Here is a 23,844-nt window from a genome sequence, read left to right on the forward strand (position 1 = left end):
CCCATTCGATTCAGAATGACTTGAGATGTCGAGAAAACATAAAATTGGCGAATCAGATTTGTTTTTGGCGAAAACATAAACTTTTTCTTCGGGAAGTCAAAAAGTATGTGTGTGACAAACTCTAATCTTTATTCCTCACGTGTGCCCGCACCCTTAGAAACTACGTAACCGCGAATTTCAAACTTTTCAAAAACTACACGTAAAATAAGAAAAAAAATGCAAATAACGGAATAATTACACTTTTGAATTAAGTTAATATATTAAATATATCTTTTTTAAATAAATAAATGCAAAATAATTATTAATAAAAAAAAACATATTTTTAAAATCGAGCGCTACCTGTCAATGTCAATGAAACATCATCTGTCATAAAAAATGAATAAATTTATGAAATTAATAACTTGTCAAAAATAAATATATTCATTATCTATGACATTTTAATTATTTTATAAATATTAATATATATTTTGCTTTAATCGGTATAAAAATTTTTTATAGTTGTGTTAAAAAATTTGATATGCAAACAAATTTTGTTATGTTTTTAATTTTAGTTAAGTTTTACATGAATTTTATCACTATTGTGTAGTAATGCTTTAAATAGAATTAAAAATTATTAGTTTGCTTGTGATTTAATATTTATGTTCAAAAAATAAACTTTAAAAGTGTGTACGTGCAAAAGTCATTTCATAACCTCAAATTTATATGTCGGCTTGTACTCAGGTTTGTTTTCCATATTAAAACACTAAAAATGTCATATTATTGTTGCTAAATATATTCAACACTTGTTTTACAACTATGTACAAACATTATTTGTCATATGTCATATTAATTTTATCCTTTTCCAGTTTCTTCATATATCCTTTACAAAATGCAAGAAACCAAACGCCGAGAGCGCTCAGCAAATTTCACAATCGCCGAAATCCGTCTCCTAAGCTCCCTGACAGCTGCTTATAGAGACTCCATCGAAAACAAAAAGAACGATGCAGTCTCCAACAAAGAGAAAGAAGCAGCTTGGCTTACTATCGAGAGTATGTTCAATGCCGCTATAGTCTCTCCGCAGAGGACTGCAAAGACTTTAAAATTGAAATATGATGGCTTGAAGAAGGCTTCGAAGAAACAAATGGCCCCTTTGTTTGATGACGGGTTGTCGACTGATCCTGAGATGTATGATGCTGAGGAGAAGGTGCTGGCGATGTGTACAAGTGTTTATGGGGTTGAGAATAGAGTTGGCAGTGATTGTTCTGTAGGTAGGTGGTAAAACACTCATAAATATATAAATATATTTATATATACATATATATATATATATATATATATCTTATATATAAAATTCTTTTGTAATGTATGAAAGGATAATCCTCCTAAACGATTATTTAAATTTTGATAAATCTTTTTGAATGTTGTTAAGGAAACGGAAAGCAATGAGTTTTCTTGGAAATTTTCAAGATATTTATAATTTTTTTAAAGAAGCACCTCCAAGTCCAAGTATGAAATGCACTGATATGAAAGTTTTAGAAGTTTAAAATAATTTTTGTATCTGCTTTAGAATGTTATAATTTTAATATGTTTTATTTTAATATGTCTACTATAATGACAAATACTAAAATCGATGAGTTTTTTTGGAAATTTTCAAGATATTTATAATTTTCTTAAAGAAACACCTCCAGTCTAAGTATGTGGAAAACTGATACGAAAGTTTTGCAAATTTATAATAATTTGTGTATTTGCTTTAGAATGTTTTAATTTTAATATGTTATATTTTAATATGTCTACTATGATGACAAATCTTAAAATTGATGTTTTCTTGGAAATTTTCAAAATATTTATAATTTTCTTAAAGAAGCACCTCCAAGTCTAAGTAAGTACGGAGTAAACTGATATGAAAGTTTTAGAAGTTTATAAAAAATTGTGTATTTGAATTAGAATGTTGTAATTTTAATATGGTCTATTTTAATATGTATACCATAATGACAAATACTAAAATCGGTAAGGTTTCTTGAAAATTTTCAAGATATTTATAATTTCATTGAAAATGTTCCTCCAAGTAAAAGTTTAAACTGATTAGTGCATTAGAATGTTGTGCTACATTCTTCTTCATTATGTCTACTACGATCATAAATACTAAAGTAATGAGTTTTCTTAGAAATTTTCAAAATACAATTTCTAAAAAAAACACGTTTTTCTAGATCGTTCTAGTTTGAGTACTAAAAATACCCAATTATTCGAACAAATACTTGACAATTGCTTTCTAGCGCGCGTTGTGAAGTACTGCCGTCTTTTACCTTGTCAAAGTGATTTCACGCCTCATGTTACACGTTTCCACTACTATAGAGGTAGTAAATTTTTGGAAGCCTCGTTTTTATTAAAAGACGAGGCTCAATATGCAAATTAATCTAGTTGTAAGTGGCATTTTGCCTTGAGGCAAGTTGCATGAGTAAATAACAGAGGTTTGTTAAAATTAGACCTTTCGTCGACGTTTTCTCAAAAACGGGCGAGTCAGTTTCACAAAATTTAAATACTATACGCATTGGTTAGTTTTTTTATACGATCTGCTAAGCCGTTTCTTTAGAATTAGCAAAACAGTGCAAAATTTTAAATAAATTTACTCGCCCGTTTTTGGTAAAACGTCGATGAAAGGTCTAATTTTAACAAACCTCTGTTATTTACACATGCAACTTGCCTCAAGGCAAAATGCCACTTACAACTAGTTACCTTCCCGTAGGGTTGTTACAGTAATAGGCCGAAATCGTTTATCTATGATATATATATATATATATATATATATATATATATATATATGTATGTATGTATATATTATATATTTTAGAAGTTGCTACACCAGAAAGTGCTTTACCAAAACATATGCAAAATGCTCCGATAAATGAACCATGTGAATCTGGACAAAATCAAGGTAATATACATAAATTGTATTACAAATTCAATGAAAACATATTTTTACATAGTAAGAGATATTACATAATTTATTATAATATTAACATTTTTTTTCTGGTTTTCAATCAAACACATGGATAAATTTAATGATTCATTTAATACTTATAATTGAAATAATATTTGTTTATATTTCTTCTATAATTATGGTGTTGATTTTCAGAATAATTTAATGAGATTTTTCTAATTATAAATTTTTTCTAGTAATCGAAGAGCCTCCTTGTGTTACTATTTCTCAAGAAAATGGACCGTCTAAAGGTAAATAAATGCTTCAATTTATTTTTATCTATTTGTATGAATAAAATCTTAGAATATTCCTCTTCCAGTTGTCTCTAATAATTATGACAAATGGAAAACAAAGTTCCCAAAGAATCTCAGCGTAGGACTTATAAAAACCGAAGACTCCAATCCACAATCATCAAATAAAAATGATAAACTAAGTGCAGCTCAATTGGAATTGGTACAATTACAAATCGAGATTGCAAAACGTGATCATGAATTCTTGAGAATTGAGCACGAGCTGAAAGTCGAGCACATGAAGAACGAAGAACGTAGAAGACAGGAGACACACGAGTTGTTGATTAAACAAATTATTCAAGGAAATTGTAGTCCCACGAGTAATAGTTAGAGTTATAGGAAATAGAAAAGAAGTAAGTTTAATTTTATGATTTAATTTGCTATATTTTATCAGAAAATTTGATTTACTCTAAGTCATTCTGAATTGTTTGACACTAAGATTGGATCAAGTATGTGTGTGCCTGTATATGTGTCAAAATTTAACGTTTTTCTCAAAAGGTCATTATAATAAATCCGGTTACATTTGATTAATTTTATCCTTGTACGTTTTGTATGACTAGTGTAAAGAAGTTTTACTTCAAATTTTTTTTGTCTCGTTTTCATCATGTGGGGTCTTCTTTAAAAGGTATTATTGAGTACAACACGATTGTTAGTATAATATTTATTATATTATAATGTTTTCTAATTTTTCTTAACTAAATAAGTCATTCTGAATGTGCCAAAAGTTGACTTTTACTCAAAAGGACATCGTAATAAATCCGGTTACATTTGATTAATTTTATAGTTGTAAGTTTTGTATGAAAAGTGTAAATTTTTTTTTTTGTCTCTTTTTTCATCATGTGGGGTCTTATTTAAAAGATCTTATCGAGGACAACACGATTTTTAGAATAATATTTATTATATTATGATGTGTTCCAATTTTATCTAATAAATATGTCATTCTGAATCCTTTGACACTAAAATTGGAACAAGTATATGTGTGTGCCTGTATATGTGCCAAAAGTTGACCTTTTCTCAAAAGGACATCGTAATAAATCCGGTTACATTTGATTAATTTTATTGTTGTAAATTTTGTATGACAAGTATAAAGAAGTTTTACTTCAAATTTTTTTTGTCTCGTTTTTTATCATGTGGGGTCTTATTTAAAAGGTCTTATCCAGTACAACACGATTTTTAGAATAATATTTACTATATTATGATGTGTTGCAATTTTACTTAACTAAATAAGTCATTCTGAATCGTTTGATACTAAAATTGGAACAAGTATGTGTATATGTTCTAAAAGTTGACCGTTCCTCAAAAGGACATCATAATAAATCCGGTTACATTTAATTAATGTCATCATTGTAAGTTTTGTATGACAAGTATAAAGAAGTTTTACTTCAATTTCTTTTTGTCTCGTTTTTCATCATGTGGGGGCTAATTTAAAAGGTCTTATCGAGTACTACACGATTTTTAAAATAATATTTATTATGTTATGATGTGTTCTAATTTTACTTATCTAAATAAGTCATTCTGAATCGTTTGACACAAAAATTGGAACAAGTATGTGTGTGTGTGCCTGTATGTGTACCAAAAGTTGATTTTTACTCAAAAGGGCATGGTAATAAATCCGGTTAGATTTGATTAATTTATCGTAGTAAGTTTTGTATGAAAAGTTTAAAGAAGTTTTACTTCAAATTTCCTTTATCTTTTATTTTATCATATGGGATCTTATTTAAAAGGTAAATCCAGTACAACACGATTTTTAGAAAAAAATTTATTATAATTTGATGTGTTTTAATTTTACTTAACTAAATAAGTCATTCTGAATTGTTTGACACTAAAATTGAAACAAGTATGTGTGTGCCTGTATATGTGCCAAAAGTTGACTTTTTCTCAAAATTCGCGTTAGATCTAATTAATTTAATCGTTGTGAGTTTGTATGACATATCGTTGTATGACAAGTGTAAAGAAGTTTTACTTCAAATTTTCTTTGTCTCGTTTTTCATTATGTGGGGGCTTATTTAAAAGGTCTTATCGAGAACAACACGATTTTTAGAATAATATTTATTATATTATGATGTGCCTTAATTTTTCTCAACTAAATAAGTCATTCTGAATCAGTTGACACTAAAATTACAACAAGTATGTATGTGTGTCTGTATGTGTGCCAAAAATTTACTTTTTCTCAAAATGACATCGTAATAAATCCGGTTAGATTTGTTTAATTTATCATTCATTGATTCATTTCATTGTAAGTTTTGTATGAAAAGTGTAAAGAAGTTTTACTTCAATTTTTTTTGTCTCGTTTTTCATCGTGTGGGGTCTTATTTGAAAGGTCTTATCGAGTACAACACGATTATTAGAATAATAATTATTATATTATGATGTTTTCTAATTAATTAATTTTTACAATTGTCTCTCACACCTATTTTTTTTTTTTTTGCAGCAACAATGAATATAAAGAACTCGATTACAAACAACCGAACTGCATTATGTATTTGGTGATGATTTTAATTCAGAGAAGCAATCAGGCCAAAAATGATGAAAACAAAGACTTAACCTTAAATATGCAAAGGCTTAGACTTAAAATATGCAACTGGACAAGCTTATTTTTTTATTTATATATACAAGGTACCTGGAATAAGAATATAAGTAAGATTTTATAAAAATATATTTAAGGTAAATGATAGTGACTACTTGACCTGAAAAGAGATACATTAATTATCCTTTTTTAAGATTTCAATATTTCAATATTATATTTAATAACGTTTTGTTTTAAATATAATAATGTTATTCTATGTTAATGCATATTAGCCTTTTAGAAAATGCGTTTATACATTTTTTGTAACTTCTATTTGACTTAAATGAAATTCTTCTTCTGTTTTTTTGCTAAAATTCATCATTGTTATATTGTCTGTAATTTTTAAACCATTTGATTATATGGATGATGTCTCTGGGAAATTAATACAAAATTAATGTACACCCGTGCCTTGCTTTGCATCATTTAGTTTGAATCTATGAGAAAGGAATTAACTTATTTACTAAGAATTATTTGATGAAGACTTTAACTTGAATTTGCAATTTGCTAATTAGATTAATTCTAATAGTCTATTTTATTTTCAAAATTTGTTTTCACTAAATCCAAAAAGTAATTATGAAAAAACGACCTAAAGTACTATTTTTAAAATAAATTAAAATTGAAACACCTAAAGTACTAATTTTTATAAACAGAAAATAAACTATTAAATTAATAAGGCAATTCTGTCGTAGCAGAGCTTATAGCATAGAGTTATGCTTGTTTCTTGGTAGTGAAAACTGTGTCTATCTATTTGCTGCGCCATCAGGCATATTTTACATCTAAACAAGCAAGGTAGAATGTTATGATAACAGAATCTTCGATGATGCAGCTATAAGATTCTTCCTTGCTTGTTTATATTTAAAATATAAAATTTAAAATGGCAATACTGCCATGGCAACGCTATGCTATGCTTGTTTCTTGGTAGTGAAAACTGTGAAAATGTCTATCTATTTATTTCACATATTAAACAAGCAAGGAAGAATGTTATGATAACTGCATCATCGAAAATTCTGTTATGATAACATTATTCCTTGATTGTTTATATGTAAAATACGCCTGATGGCATAACAAATAGACATTTTCACAGTTTTCACTACTAATGAATAAGCATAAGATAGCATTGCCATGACGACACTATCATGGACATTTATTTACAAGTGTATAAATAATTAAATTTTTTTTTTTAATAAATTGCGAATTAAATGATTTGAAGAAGATCCAAACAGACCTTTTTTTTAAAAAAAAAGAGCTGTATATGCTTTGCTCTAAAAACAGAGCGTTGTCATGGCAACGCTTTGTTATGCTTTTTACTTGGTAGTGAAAACTGTGAAAATGTTTGGTGCTTTACTTTTCATTCACACCGAATAATACCTTGCCTTTGAATAACTGAAATAAAATTACAAGTTAATACAATACAAATACAATAACAACAACATACATCTGCTTTATGCCAGGATCTCTGTATTTCAATTAAGTGTTTCCTTCTCGAAGTTTGGAAAATCTTCATAACATGACAACGCTATTTTATAAGCTCTGTTACGGCAGAATTGTCTCATAAATAACGCTATGTTAAACTGTGAAAATGTTTATCTATTTGCTATGCGGTCATTTTCACAGTTTTCACTTCCAAGAAACAAGCATAAAATAGCGTAGCCATGACAACGCTATGTTATTGCCTCTTTTACGCCAGAATTGCCCCATCAGTTTACGTGACATTTGTGTAATATGCAAAAGAAGTTATCTGAACTAAATTAGTTTACTCGTAGACAAAAAATATTTTCGATGAGTTTTAGACCTAGGCTGATATGCATTAACGGGTTACCGTGGTTCTCAACCTGTGGGACGCCAGGCATCAGGGCGACGCGAGTTCTTTTCTTGTTAGTAAAAACTATAAAAATGACTATTTGCTGTGCAATCATTTTCACAGTCTTCAATTCCAAGAAACATGACAACGCTATGTTATGGGCTCATTTAGGCCAGAAAGTCTCTGAAATAACTTGGCTAATATGCATTAACGGGTTACCGTGGTTTTCAACCTGTGGGACGCGACCCATCAGGAAGCGTACAGCTCCAAAATACTATTTCCAAAAAAATAAACCAAAAACATTTGAAATGATAACTAAATTAAGGGGGTTGTTCTTTTTTTTGTTACAAAACATGCAAGGTATTTGTTTTTGTTTTTCTCGAAATGTATTTATCATAAAGACATGCGGTTTTTTTAAACAAAAATTACAAAATCATAGAATATTAAGATTATTTTTTTTCGCCGTCATTTTTTAACCAGGGGGCGCCAAAGTGGGCGTTGCAAAATCGATCTCATTTGCGGTGCCACAGATAAATCCGTTGCGCATCGCCTGAAACAAACAAAAACGAAACTACGTTGAAGAAGAAGTTTGAATCCAGTCCCCCTACCAAAATGAAAGAAAAAAGCAATAAGGAAACAAATGGCAGCTAATTTAAAAAAAAAGTGTCCAAAAAGGCCTTTGTTTTGGGACGAGAAGGTTCGCAACATTTTTTTGCGTAATGTTATCAAGTTGTTTAAGGTTGGGGGACTAGGTATTGCAGTTGTGAACAAATTAAAAAAAATGCAAGTCGAATCGATTTGTAGTTTTTTTTTTAATTTGTGGCACCGCATTGAAAATAGTCAATTTGAGAAAAACGTATTTAAAGTTTTTAATATAATGTACTAAATACACCATTTAATTTAATGTACTGAATACACCATGGTGTTCAAAGATGCTGATACATTAAAAAGGTCATGTGCATGAGGTATTATAATGAAAAAAAGACAGCTGGCATACAATAGCTCGCGGAACGATAAAAAAACGCTTTCAGAGGATCACACGTATAGAGATATATATATATATATATATATATATATATATATATATATATCAATATATCTATAACTTATTCAAAAAAATAGATATTGAGATGATTTTTTTTTTTTAAATAATTCTAAGGTTTTTAGCTTTCATAATATCAAAAAATCTCAAAACCGAAACAAAAAAATATAAAAAAAGAACAACCCCCTTAATAAATAACTATTTATTGTGCATATTTTTACATATTATATTAACTATAATAATAGTATATTAACTTGTAGCCAGATAAAATGAGTATTTATGAAATTAGATTGCTAAAAAAACAAGATGGCGGCGATACGAAAAGGTTGGAAACCACTGGGTTAAGTAGTCTTTTACTTACACTTGGTATGAATAACCAAATATTAAATCCTTAAGTACTATTTTACTATAAATAAAACCTCAAAGACAATGAAATAATTTTATTTAACAAAATCGGCTCCACAGAACTCATTTACCACTAGTTAAATTAAATGCAAATAAAAGTGATGTTACATGTTACACTTTCAACATTTTACTAATATTATTCGCTCGTGTCTCAAACATCCTGAACACATCTTGTGATAAATCCTCCATAGTTGTGTATCTGCATTTATTAAAATCATAAATATCAATAAAAAATGTGTACATTTCATCTTTGAAATACTGGCACATGGTCTTCAGTTTTTCATCAGGTCCCAAGAAGCCCCAAGCCATGAAGGGGATTATTTGTTCTGATAAATTGTAAAAACGTGACCGAAAACCATCTGAGTACTTTAACATGCAACGTTTAGCTTTTATAACGGACCATACGGCGGTGGTTAAGGCTGATTCTTTGATGCCGTTTGAAAGCCAACGGTTTTGCACCACCGAGACTACTGAGGATGGTGGTTTTTCTAGATCCTCAAAAGCATCCAGCAGGATATAATCTAAAGCTACGTCGTAGAAAGTAATCATTTTAACATTACGTACAGCAAGTTCTTCTTCAATCAACTCATGATTACTCGTGTCTTCAACAAACTTAATCATGTCTTCATAACTTGCTAAAAACCTTTCAGGATCTTTTCCTCCGAATACTAATAAATTCGCCAAAATCTCTTGCATCGTTTCAATAACCCACAACCGTTTTGTTGCATCTTTAAGTATATACTGGAATGCTAATCGAATACAATGTAATTTAACAAGATACTCGTTATCAGAACTGCATCGTACAAACTCTGTGCGTAAACTTCGATAAGGAATCCCTTTTTCTAACAACAACTCTTGATTCTGTCTATAAAACTGTAAAGTCTCACTCTCAAAAACATCATTAAACTCATCCAAGTCTGCGACTTCGTCTTCGGCTGACACAAATGAATCATCCGTAGAAGTGATAATGGATCCATAAACTGAGCGCATGGACTGATAGTCGTTCAAGAATAGGGCTTCATACTGTTCACGTAGCTTGTAAGCGTTTACTAGTAACAGTTTGATGTTATCGTGGAACTTATCATCCTCTACAGACTTTAGTTTTAATGTTTGTTCCCACAATTTAATACTTTGATTTAAAGCTGAAAAGCCTTTAGTAGACAAATCATTTATGGATAAAAGGTTGTTGTCTATGTCACTTAATGTGATGGTACTTCGGAGGATCGACTTTTTTTTATAGTTTTGGGGGAACAAAAAATAGCCTTTATGAAGCATACAGCTTTAGGACTACTTTTTTTACGTTTTTTCTTCCAATAATGTGAGAATAAGCTGAAAGTTATTACGCCTGCTGCTAGGACTGTTAAGGTTTGAAATGTACCACATTTGTTAAACAAAGGTTTTAATCTAAAGTTATTAATTAGTAAAGACATTTTATACACAACTTTATATTTTTTTGTACAGGTTATAATTGATTAGCTTGAATCATATATTGGTATTTAATTTGTAAATAAGTACAGTAATTTATTTGTAAAGTGAGTTTTAAGCATTTTAACAAACAATTTTACATTTTAATTAACTTATTTACATTTTTTTTAATTTTTACAACTTTTGACAGTTTTAGATAACTCTCACCATAGAACACTAAACGTCAAACTTATATAGATCAACCTCAAATTTAACAAAAACCATAGAAAACTTGAATCACTTATTTCGGGATACTACATGCGCAAGAGCATAATAAATATGCACAAGAAAAATTTAAAATTTCTCAAAAATCTAATTTTTTCATAGTTTGAAAAAAATTTAATCTTTTTAAAAAAAAAAATTATTGGTACGGGAAGTACAAGCAATTTGTCTTAAGGCACGATGCCATAAACCACTATAGTTGGATCATTCAAATTGGATGCTCCGTTCTCTCAAAAACTCGATTTCTATTTTCTGCACTCTCTGCTTCGTATCTCCGAAACGGCTGGCCGACCTTTACCAAAAACTATCCAGCACATCCTTCTATTTATAGGAATCGATTTTTGAATCAGCCAAATCGGTTGATCTGTACGCCCGAAATCGTCGTCGAAAATTTGTATCTACACACACCCCTTTTTTTAAGGTATTCCGAAATGCTTAAAAACTTCTGTATCGTAAAGATATTCAAAAAATTTCAATTTCGATTTTTGGACGATTGCAATACGCGGGAAGAAGATTCTACTAATAGTTATGGCTCAATTGCAAATGTTATTAAACCTGGAATGGATGTAAAACATTATTAATAAAACATTTATACAAGTCTTCGATAAAAATGTTTATTTATTTTATATAATATATAAATAATTCATATATCTTATCATCATTAATTTCTATAAGCAGCCATATGTAAATTTGTGACCAATTTTGTAAATACTAATTATTCATTGGTATGAGCAACCATGTACCTTTTCAGGGCTTCGGAACGTTTGAATACCTTATCACAGATTTTGCATTTGTAGGGGCATTCTCCAGTGTGAATGAGCATATGTCTATTTAAACTACGCAAGTGTTTGAATGTCTTATCACAAATTTGGCAAATATGAGAACATTCCTAGATAAATAAGCATAAATGAGAACATTTATCCGTGAGAACATTTTCCTTATCTATGAAAACATTCATCCGTGTGGATAATCATATGCTCCATAGATAAAAGAAGAGATGTCATAGATAAAAGAAGAGATGCTGTGAATGTCTTATCACATATCTGGCAAATATGGGGACGTTCACCTGGTCCCTTTGCAGTATGAGTGCGAATATTTTGTTTTCGATTACCAGATTTATTCAAATATGAAATTTGTCTCTGGAAAGGGCACAAATGTGTTGACCTACTAAATATTTTTCAGTAAATGCTTTACCGCATTTGTTCTCTGGAAAAGGGCACAAACGTGTTGATCCACTAAATATTTTTCAGTAAATGCTTTACTGCATTTTGTACATGTGAAATGTTTTTTACCTGTATGAGATTTTAGATCTCTTATAATAATTTTATAGGCGGAATATAAACTGTTCGTTCAGTATATTAATTTGTTTGGCAACTTCGTAACTTTGCCTCGCTATTGGCTATGTGTGAAGGCATGGAAGGGGAAGTCAAATCGACCGAAGCGTTCGTAGTGGCTAACTTGGAGCACTAAAAGGGGCTATTATAAACAAAATTTTAAACAAAAACACATAAAATATTTATTTATTTCAAATTTAAATAAGATAATTAAAAATGAACCACCATGTCTGTTGTGTAGTGGGTTGTAGAAATACCAGCAGAAAAAGTGACTGCAAATTCTATACATTTTTTACAGCTAAGTGGAAAGAAAATCAACGGGAAAAGTGGATCGCAGCGGTTAGAAGAATGAAGTAAGTATCATAACCTTATTGTTATAAAAATACAATTTGGAGTATTATGAATAGTTGTAAAATTGTTATGTTTAGAAAAAGAAAAATTATAAGTCAATAAATTGTTGTATTATCAAAATTTAATGCTTACTAAAAAAATGTTTGTAAAACAATGTAATTAATACAAGCCTGAAATAATGAAAAATACATATTTATATATTGTATATTGATTATGTATAACTATTATCTATATATTAATTACATTTTATTATATAATAATTGTAATTTTATGATTAAAAGAAAAATAAAAGTTATCACATAGCGTAAAAATGTTTATTTTGCAAACAGTTTAATAAATACAATGCTGAAATAATGCGAAATATATATTTGTAGTGTTGATGGATCACCGTGGGTTCCCAAGCCCTATGATCGCATTTGCAGTGAATCGGTCGGGGTATTGAGTCCTACCTACTTGTCAACTTGGTCTTGTCTTTATAATAATGTCTAAATTATGTCTTTATAATAGTGTCTAAGTCTTTAGTTTGACCAAAAAAATGAGTAAATTAATTTATTATTTACTTATTCTATTGATAAAATACTATTTATCATTATTATATTGTTTTTATTAAGAACTATTCCGAGATTATGACATAAGCTTTGAGGCACTTAACCTTAAAATTATTTACTGCATTTCTTTATTTAATTAATCATTATACTTAACTATGTTTTAAGTACGTTGAAGTAAATTTAATAATTTCAATAAACATTCAACGTTCACATTATTACTGTAACTTGTTTATTATTATTTATAACAATTATTTAATATCTTTTTTCTTTAACAAACATGTAAAACCCATGAAAACCACACACTGATACCCCCAATTAGTTCATATTTATTACGGCGCTGCATGGGCGCTGCATGGGCGCTGCAGTCACGCTGTGTCTCTGTGATTCATTTGAAATTACATTTGTATTTCGTATGTTTTGTTCTCATTTCCAATAATGAAATTTATTCAAGTTTTTTGTCTGTATTGATAATGTGAACAAATGTAAAAGTAGTAACCAGGGATTAATTTACAAAATGTACATGTGCTGCCATCTAATCAAAGTTTGGCATTTCAATCAAGGTAACGTCAAATCGCCATACAGCGATCTATTTATCCTATATCTATGGTTCTTTGTTACATAAAGTTTGAGGTTAAATTGTTTTCATCTGACATTTACCATTACAATGCTCTAAAAATGTTGGCAAATAATATTTTCCGTGTCTCAAATATCTACAAAAGGCTCTACACATTAAGCACAAAGCAGCCTGTAACATCCACAATCGATTTATACAGCAATGTCTTTTTCACACAATCTAGAAACACAAGTTTTTTCAACAAATTACCGGCGGAGTTCCTGTGGAAAGGATGCACTTCTGTCAGTAATGCCGGCAAGAAACGAGGACGTGGTAAAACAGTTAACAAAAAGAATATAAAAAACCTGAACAGGGGACAGATAATAGGTGTGGGGAAAGGTAATATGATCTGGCCTGGTTTGTCAGCCCCTATCATCCGTGGACGTGAACTGGTGCAACAACAAAAACTTCCTGAAGACCCTGACCGCGATAATAAACTAGCTAAACTCCGAGATGAGCACCAAAGTTTTCGTTCTATTAAATTAAGTCCTATCGAAAGAGGTTGGTCAGGTGCAAGGCTTCCGGGTAGAAGTGTAGGGCCCCCAGATGCTGTAGGCGAAGACGCTTTTGAGAACTTTGATACCAAAGTTTTAGAAATGAAGCAAGTTTTTCACATGTCCGGTACACTTGGACGTAAACGTTGCCAATCCATTTTTGTGGTGACAGGTAACGGACAAGGTTTGGCCGGTTTTGGTTTAGGTAAAGCTGCTGACACAAGAGCAGCTTTGCGCAGGGCTAAAAACAGAGCTGGACAAAAACTTATGTACTTTGAGTTATACAAAAATCATACCATATTCCATGATTTTTTCACGTGCTTTGGTAAAACCAAAATATTTGTTACCAAAAAGGCTGAAGGCCATGGTTTGGTATGCCATCGAGCCATCAAATCAATTTGTGAAGTCATCGGAATAAAAGACTTACATGCTAAAGTTGAAGGCTCCACAAACTTACAAAACATAGTCAAAGCCTTCTTCTTAGGCTTACTGCAACAAAAAAGCCACCAAGTAATCGCTGAAGAAAAGCGATTACATTTAGTAGAATTTTCTAAAGGCAACAATGAGTTTCCTGTCGTCGTAGCCTCTCCTAAAAATCCTAGGTCTGCAGAAGAAATTAGTCGTGATGAAGTTATAGATTATAATAGATACATTATGAATGATAAAGTTGTTTTGAAAAAGAAAAAATATCCACCGTTCTACGCTAGTATGCCTTCTCATACTTTGTATTTGAAGAAATGTGAAAAGAGGAGGAACCACGATCTGGTTAGACTAAATATGTTGGTGGAACATGGTGAATTAAAGAGTTTTATGACGGATAAATACCCTGAGTGCAGGCCTGGTTACGCAAAGAAGGAAGAATAATGGACAATTGTAAATAATTTGTTGATTGATTTGTTAAAAGTAATGCAAAGTAATATTAATATAAAGTATTTTCATAAATGACATTTATTGCTCCTATTTCTATTCAAATCATAAAGAATTATTTCAATTGCATGACTTTTTATAGTTTAAATTCTTCATTAATATATATATATATATATATATATATATACAAATTTATATATTTATATTACTTTTTTTTAAATATAACTACATGTCGTTTATTCAAGATGTTTTTTGCAAAACATGTGGATTATCGAATTCAATATATATATAAAGAAAACAACAGTTACATGTTATTCATAATTTTACGATATATTTAAACATTATATTTAAATAGTTTAAGTTAAAAATTTCTTATAGAATAAATGCAATAAATTCTTTTTATTTAAATATTGCTTGAAGAATATTCAATTTAAAATTTGTACTTTTTATTACTACTAATTTACTTATCGTTATAATTGTACATACTAATAATATTCTAGAATTGATATCCAGAATAATCACCAAAAATAATGAATAATTTTAAATAATAAACTAGTTGTAGGTAGCATTTTGCCTTATAGTAAGATGCATAAATGATCCAATATGTGGAAATAATTCTGCCCCATATGCTTGTTTCTTGGTAATGAAAGTGTGAAAATGTCTAAAAAGTGTAAAATCTATTTGCTGTTCAATCAGGCACATCTTATGATAACAGATTCTTCGATGATGCAATTATCATAAGATTTTTTCTTGCTTGTTATATGTAAAATACATCAGATTGCAGCAGCAATAGACATTTTCCCAAGAATCAAGCATAACATAGTGTTGTGATGACAACGGTATGCTATTATTCAAAAATAGTTTTTAATTCATATACGATCTATCTGTTTACCTGTCTATCTGCCTACCTCTATACGCGTATTTCCCTTTATCGGCTTACATGTCGACCTGTTTACCTGCCTACCTCTTTAATTGTTTTCCAGCTTACCTGTCTATCAGTCTATCCTATGAGTTTATCTGTCTACATCTCCCTTCTTCCCCTTTTTCACCCGATTATCTATCCAACTGTCTATGTGCCTTCCTGCTTACCAGTTCTAACCAGTTACAACTCCCAACATTTTCTGCACCCTTTTCCCTATGTTTCCGAAACAACTAGACTTGTCTTATTGAAAAATTAATCAGAACGTCTTAATCAATAGGAATCCAATTATAGATAAAGGAAGAGTATATGAAAAAGTGGATATTTTTTTTATTGTATATGAATCGAATGTTTTTTGAATCATTCAAATCGGTTGATTTGTGCAATGGAAATTGTGGACGAAAATTTGTATCCGCACAAACATCATTTTTTTTCTGAGGTTTGCTCAAATGTTCAGGTGCTCTTGAAACGCGAAGAAATGCAACAAATTTCACACAATTAAGAAAAGGCTTGTGTAAGGTTATGCTTTTGAAAAATATATTTAAATTTTATTTGCAAAATTAAATAAAAATTGAGAATGAATTAAACCTAAACCAATTTTAAAAACTTAATTCTTTTATATGTGTGCAAGATCTTTCTAAAACTCATCATAAAAATATTGTCTTATTTTATTACTTATATTATATTATTTATATTTATTTACTTATCCAGCGGTTCCGAAGGCACGGGGTAAAAGTAATAAGAATTGCAGTTTAGAGAGAACGGAGTGCCCGATTTGAATCAATCAAAAAACATTCGATTTGTATTGATGCGGAGACGTGGTTTCGAAGATACGGGGTGAAAAATTACAATAATGAACCGATTTTAGAAATTTAAAAGCCATTTGATGTATCTCCATGAGGACTATTGTTGTCAGTTTTGCGCGACGATCTGCCAAGCCGTTTCTTTGTCATATGGAAAAAAAGTGTTAAACTTTTCGCTCACATTTAATCTTATACTACCGAATAGATTTTAAAAAATCAAAAACTGTTCGAATCATATTTGTTGGGAATGATACTGATTAGTTTTAGGTGAAAATCTACCGAGCCGTTTTCTTGTAATTAACTGTTGAAAAAAAAATTAAGCCGATTTTTATGGAACTTTTTTTGGCGATATATATCATGGTCTTATAGAACATATTGAAATTTTACGGCCTTACGCCAAGTAGTTTAATTTTAAAAATTTATCAAGTTTGAGAAAATGAGTAGTTTTTTTTTGGCGTTTGGTAAAATTAAAATTAGACGATTTACTTGGTATAACGATAGAGTACTTGGTCTTAATGAACATACTAAATCATTAAAGTGCTACGGAAACTGGTTCAATTATAAAAATTGTTGATTTTTAACTTCCCGTAGGGTAAGTTATTCTAATGGGCCGAAAATCGAAATTGAAAATTTTTACATTTCTCGACGTTTTGAAGGTTACTGAACGTTTTGGCATACCTCAGAAAAAATGGATGTGTGTGTGTATGTATGTATGGATACAAACTTCCAGTCACATTTTCGGGCGCACAGATCAACCGATTTGAATGGTTCAAAAAACATTCGATTCCTATAGATAGGGAAAAGAGCTGATTAGTTTTTGGTGAAGGCAAGTCCAGCCGTTCCGGAGATACGAAGCAAAAACTGCAGAAAATAGAAATCGACTTTTTGAGAGAACGGAGTATCCGATTTGAATGATCTAAAACACATTCAATTAGTAATGAATGGGAGAAGTGTCTATTAGTTTTTTGCAAAGGCAGGCCCAGCCATTTCGAAGATACGGAGCTAAATATGTAAAAAATGGCAGTTTTTGAGAGAACTAAGCGTCCGATTTAAATGATTCAAAGTACTTTCTGCTTGTTTTAACAAAATAATTGATTTTGGAAAAAAAATTTGTATATATATATTTTTTTTCTTTTTTTAAGTTTTTCTTGTATATGGAAAATAATTCAGATTTTATTTTTATTCTGACTAAAGTTCTAACCAATCTCCCACAATAACTTAAACAAATAATTTTAAATTTGCAATTCAGTTTATTTACAATGTTACAATATTAATAATAATCTATTTGAAAACATTCAGTATTCCTCGAACATTTCGTTACGTTACGGGAAGTTCTAGCAATTTGCCTTAAGGCACGATCATGGCACGATGCCATACACCCCACTAGTTGAAAATTTGCTTTTAGGAAATACTCCGATTTAACGCGTTCGTTCGTTTTCAATTATGTGTAATAAATCCACTTGGTATACTTTTAATCACTCATAAATTAATTTATTTTTTATTGATTAGGCCGATTATTTAAACATATCGGAAAGTTCATGTAACTTGCCTCAAGGCAAAATACCAATACCAACTAGTTTTACATAATATTGCATATTAATTTATAGTCTGTTAATATCAGTTGAATATTTATAAAATTAAACTGTTGCAAAAAAGGTTGGAAACCACTGAGTTAAAATCATTAAAGATGGCGCCATAATTTCATTCATCTTTCAAACGTCAAACTTAGTCACACTTCTCATAACCTCAACAGTTCGGACTAATAAAACCACCGATAAATAATTAATAATAAAATATATTTTAATATCCAATAAGTGTCGAAAATTTAATTTAGTTATGTAATAATTCAAGTGCCATCGTGTAGTGAAATGATAATTGTTAAACAGTAAGTTTTATGGAAATAAAATGTATTGATTTGCTTTGCACAATTTGACAAATTGTTGTAAATGACTTAAGGTATAAATTGTTTGGTTTTACTATGAATTATATAATATTTATATGCTTTTGCGACTTATTTGTAAATGATACATTTTTAATTAATAATAAACAAAAACCCAGGATAAATTTGCAACAATACACCCATATAACCTTTGTATTTATAACACATATAACCTTTGTAATAAAAAAGCCTTTGTATTAATAAATTAATACTTTTTTCTACTTCTAATGGAGTCTCTTATAAGAGTTCTTAATTAATATTTAAAAACAAGGCTTATAGATAATCTTAAGTAATAAATTTAAAGCAATTAATAATTTGTGGAAATCAAATTTTCATCGAGTCGAAGACTTGTTTCGAAAACAAATCCAAACCGAAAGAGTCTTTTCACAATTTGTTAATCACAATTAATTTGAAACTGAATTAAAAAACTGTACCAGATATAAATAAGATTGACCTTATTAGTTAAATGTGACTCTTTTATATAAAAACCAAAATTTGTTGAAATCAAATTTACATCAAGTGAAGTCTTGTTTCGAGAACAAAACCAAACATAAAGAGTCTTTTCACAATTTGTTATTATTATTTTTACACCTTTGTTCTTTATGATATTAAATCTTGATGTTTTCTAACTTCTGTATTCATGTCTATTTACTAAAATGTCTTTAAGACACTTTACTTAAGTATCTAATCAAATATTTAAATTAGATTTTTAACTCTAAAGTCTTTGAGTGTCTCAATAGATTTCTCAGTGTTTTACATGAAATGGGTTCTGAATTTGTTTATGAATTTACACTAAACTAGTGGTACATGGCATCTTGCCTTAAGGCCTAATTCCTAGAACTTCCCATACTGTAATGAAATATTCAAGGAATATTAAATGTTTTCGAATATATTATTATAAATACTCTAACTTTTATTATTCATATTTTATAGACAAATTATAAGAGTTTATAAATTGGACGATGACTTTTATATAAGTTTACATGAAGAGTGAATAAACAAAACTTAATCAAGCAGAGTTAGAATGAAGGACCTTATCTCATATCACTAAGAATTATATGAACTGCAGTGCAAAATTAAAATTATTCATTTATAGTTATTTGTTATAAGTATATAAGAGAGTTTTAGAACTTAAGCTAGAATTAAAATTAAAATCTGAGTCATTTTTGATATTTAAATAAAATTGAAATTAGAAAAAAAAAAAATAATTTCGAGAAAAACTTTTTTTAGACTTCCTAAACTAATCGGTTCTTTCCAAGTATTTTTGAATTATTCGAATCGACCATGTTCTCTCAAAAACTACCATTTTTTGCACATTTAGCTTTGTATCTCCGAAATCGCCAGACCAGCTTTTCCCAAAAACTAATCACCACTTGTCCCCATTATTACGAGGTGAATGTTTTTTGAATCATTCAAATCGGATGGTCCGTTCTCTCAAAAATTCGATTTTCGTTTTCTGCACTCTTTGCTTCGTATCTCCGAAATGGCTCGACCTGCCTTTGTCAAAATCTAATTAGCACATCTCCCTATCAATAGGAATTGAATGGTTTTGAACCATTCAAATCAGTTGATGTCCTCGAAAACGTGGACAAAAAATTGTATCCACACATAGACAAACACTTTTTTCTATGGTATGCCAAAATGTTCAGAAACCTCTGAAACTTAAAAACATGCAAAAATTTTCATTTTCGACTTTTGAACGATATCCTATGGAAAGTTAAAAATTGTTAATCAAGCTATAAACCAATGTATTTGTAATTATTGCAAATTTTAAAATCTTCTATTTTTTAATTATACAGTTATATACATAAATAAATGTTTTAAATTATTTTATTGATTTTTTGTTTTTATTAATTAATTTTATTAAACGTTGGCGAGTAAATTTGCACATACTTGTTAATTATATATATATTTAAAAAATAAAAATAAAATAAAATATATAAAATTAAACCACGCAAGATTTCAATATATACTCATAAAGGCTGATTATTTTAATAATCATCGGTGTCAAACGATTCAGAATGACTTGAGACGCCAAGAAAACATGAAATTTGCAAATTGGATTTTCTGGCAACCTTTTCTTTGAGTATAATTAATTAATTCTGTATTCTAGTAATATTAATAAATTAATTTTATATTCTAGAGATGCCTTCCTCGTTGCTATTTGCCCTGAACACCGAAGGACGGATTTATGCACTTTCCACTTCTGGTTCAGTCTGGCGTGAATTTTTATATCTGGGATTAGAATTCAAAAGACTTTCGGCTGTGCCGCATTTTCTGTGGGCTGTGGGAGTCGATAGACAGGTCTATGTTCATGTCCATGGATTGGATGTACCTATAAGAGTAAAGGAGGAGACTTATGAAAATGAGGTAAAAAAGTAAAAGACCCATTATAAATAAATCAGGAAAATTATACTAATGGTAATTAAATCCCGATATATTTCTTTTTATTAATATATTTATCTAATATAGATCTATCTACACATCTAGTTTATTCTCTCAAACTATCTCTTTCTCTATCACCTCACTTTTTTATTTATCTATCACCTTTTCACTTTTTCATTTATCTATCTATCTTTTTCTCTCTCCATTTATCTATCCCTTTCTCTTTTAACACTGGAAGAATTTAAATATTTTAAATGATTAAATACATCAAGATTCAGCAGATTATAATATAAATTTTATCAAACATAAATCAAATCAAATTAAACCCTGATATATTTTCTTCTATTAGTTTTTTTCTTTCAAACAATCTTTATCTTTTTCTTTTTCTATCCTTTTCTCTATCTCTTTCTTTATCACCTTTTTACTTTTTTATTTATCTATCTATCTTTTTCCCTCTTTATTTATCTATTTCTTTTCATTTTACCACTTTAAGTATTTAAATACTTAAATAAAACAATACTCAGCAAATTATAATATAATTAAAATTATAATAATAATATAATAATATTATAATATAATATATAATAATATTATAATTTAATTTTAATATTTATAATATAAATCAAATCAAACTAAAACCCTGATATATTTTTTTTATTAGTTTTTTCTCTCAAACTATCTGTATCTCTTCCTCTATCACCTTTTTACTTTTTTATCTATCTATCTATTCTTTACCAGCTCTATTAATCTATCTCTTTCAATTTTAACACTAGTAGAGATTAAATAGTTAAATGAATTTAAACTAAACTAGTTTAAATTCATAACTAGTTCAAATAGAACAAGATTCAGCAAATTATAATATAATTTTTATCAAATATAAATCAAATCAAATTAAACCCTGATATATTTTTTTTTATTCATATCTTTCTCTATAGATCTATTTTCATTTCTAGTTTTTTCTCTCAAACTATCTCTATCTTTTACTCTCTCTACTTTTTTCTATCTCTTTCTCTACCACCTTTTTACTTTTTTATTTAACTATCTGTCCTTTTCCCTCTCTATTTATCTATTTCTTTCAAGTTTAACACTAGAAGAATTTAAGAAGAACAAGATTCAGAAGAAGAATTTAAATAGAATAGAAATTAAATAGAACAAGATTCAGCAAATTATATACAATTTTTATCAAAATAAATCAAATCAAATTAAACCCTGATATATTTTTCATTCATATTTTTCTCTATAGATCTCTCTCCATATCTAGTTTCTTCTCTCCAACTATCTCTATCTTTTTCTTTCTCTCCTTTTCTCTCTCATTCTCTATCACCTTCTTACTTTTTTATTTATCTACCTATCCTTTTCCCTCTCTATTCATCTATCCCTTTCTCTTTTAACATTGGAAGAAATTAAATAATTAAATAAAACAAGATCCAGCAAATTGTAATAAAATTTTTATCAAATATAAATCAAACCAAATTAAACCCTGATACATTTCTTTCTATTAGTTTTTTCTCTCTAACTATCTCTATCGTTTTCTCTCTCCCCTTTTCTCTATCTCTTTCTTTACACCTTTTCACTTTTTTAAACATCTATCTATCCATTCTTTTCTCTCTCTATTTATCTATCTCTTTCAATTTTAACACTAGAAGAATTTAAATAATTAAATAGAACAAGATTCAGCAAATTATAATACAATTTTTATCAAAATAAATCAAATCAAATTAAACACTGATATATTTCTTTCCATTCATATTTTTTCTATGGAAATATCTCCATATCTAGTTTCTTCTCTCCAACTATCTCTATCTTTTTCTTCTTTCCTCTATCTCTTTCTCTGTCATCTTTTCACTTTTTTATCTATCTATCTATCCTTTTCCCTCTTTATTTATATATTTCGCTTTCAATTTTAACACTAGAAGAGATTAAATAATTAAATAGAGCTAGATCCAGCAAATTATAATATAATTTTTATCAAATATAAATCAAACCAAAATTAAACCCTAATATATTCATTTCTATTAGTTTTTTCTCTCAAATTATCTCTATTCTTTTCTCTATCACTTTTATATATCTATCTATCCTTTTGCCACCCTATCTATCTATCTATTTCAATTTTAACAATAGAAAAATTTAAATAATTAAATAGAACAAAATTCAGCAAATTATAATATAATTTTTATCAAATATAAATCAAATCAAATTAAACCCTGATATGTCTTTCTATTCATATTTTTCTCTATAGAAATATCTACATATCTAGTTTTTTTTCTCAAACTATTTCTATCTTTTTCTTTCTCCCTTTTCTCTATCACCTTCTCACTTTTTTATTCATCTATCCTTCTCCCTCTCTATTCATCTATCCCTTTCTCTTTAAACACTGGAAGATTTTAAATAATTAAATATAACAAGATTCAGCAAATTATAATATAATTTTTATCAAATATAAATCAAATCAAATTAAACCCTGATATATTTCCTTCCATTCATATTTATCTCTCTAGATCTATCTACATATGTAGTTTTTTCTCTCAAACTATCTCTATCATTTTCTCTGTCTTCTTTTTTCTATCACTTTTTCACTTTTTCATCTATCTATCCATCCTTTTCCCTCTTTATTCATCTAACCCTTTCTCTTCTAACACTAGAAGAATTTAAATAATTAAATAGAACCAGATTCGGCAAATTATAATATAATTTTTATCAAATATAAATCAAATCAAATTAAACTCTGATACATTTCTTTCCATTCATATCTTTCTCTATAGATCTATTCACATAGTTTTTTCTCTCAAACTGTTTCTATCTTTCTCTTTCTCTCTCTCCTTTTCCCTATCTCTTGCTCTGTCAC

General features: G+C 28.9%; 3 protein-coding genes and 1 pseudogene across 3 annotated transcripts in view; 3 read left to right on the forward strand and 1 right to left on the reverse strand.

The window, feature by feature from the left end:
- Window positions 1-543: 543 nt before the first annotated feature.
- LOC113391312 lies at window positions 544-3,577 on the forward strand. The gene is made up of 5 exons (XM_026627256.1): window positions 544-720; window positions 846-1,247; window positions 2,828-2,911; window positions 3,154-3,207; window positions 3,276-3,577. The coding sequence occupies exons 2-5, from the start codon at window positions 869-871 to the stop codon at window positions 3,575-3,577; spliced, it is 819 nt and encodes a 272-aa protein (XP_026483041.1). The 5' UTR covers window positions 544-720; window positions 846-868.
- A 5,594-nt stretch (window positions 3,578-9,171) lies between these two features.
- On the reverse strand, window positions 9,172-10,335 carry LOC113391313 (mitoguardin-like). The gene has a single exon (XM_026627257.1). The coding sequence runs from the start codon at window positions 10,333-10,335 to the stop codon at window positions 9,172-9,174; it is 1,164 nt and encodes a 387-aa protein (XP_026483042.1).
- Window positions 10,336-13,570: 3,235 nt separating this feature from the next.
- Window positions 13,571-14,950, forward strand: LOC113372795 (annotated as a pseudogene).
- A 3,547-nt stretch (window positions 14,951-18,497) lies between these two features.
- LOC113391314 (tectonin beta-propeller repeat-containing protein-like) overlaps window positions 18,498-23,844 on the forward strand; it is a 38,982-nt gene continuing 33,635 nt past the window's right edge. Inside the window, 2 exon segments of the mRNA XM_026627258.1 lie at window positions 18,498-18,560; window positions 20,758-20,984. Coding sequence (XP_026483043.1) covers window positions 20,760-20,984 — 225 coding nt within the window. The 5' untranslated portion in view covers window positions 18,498-18,560; window positions 20,758-20,759.

Source organism: Ctenocephalides felis, unplaced genomic scaffold, assembly GCF_003426905.1.
Source record: "Ctenocephalides felis isolate EL2017-DRISC unplaced genomic scaffold, ASM342690v1 CF-g0.4_SCAFFOLD_00845, whole genome shotgun sequence".
In the NCBI taxonomy this organism is placed as follows: Eukaryota; Metazoa; Arthropoda; class Insecta; order Siphonaptera; family Pulicidae; genus Ctenocephalides; species Ctenocephalides felis.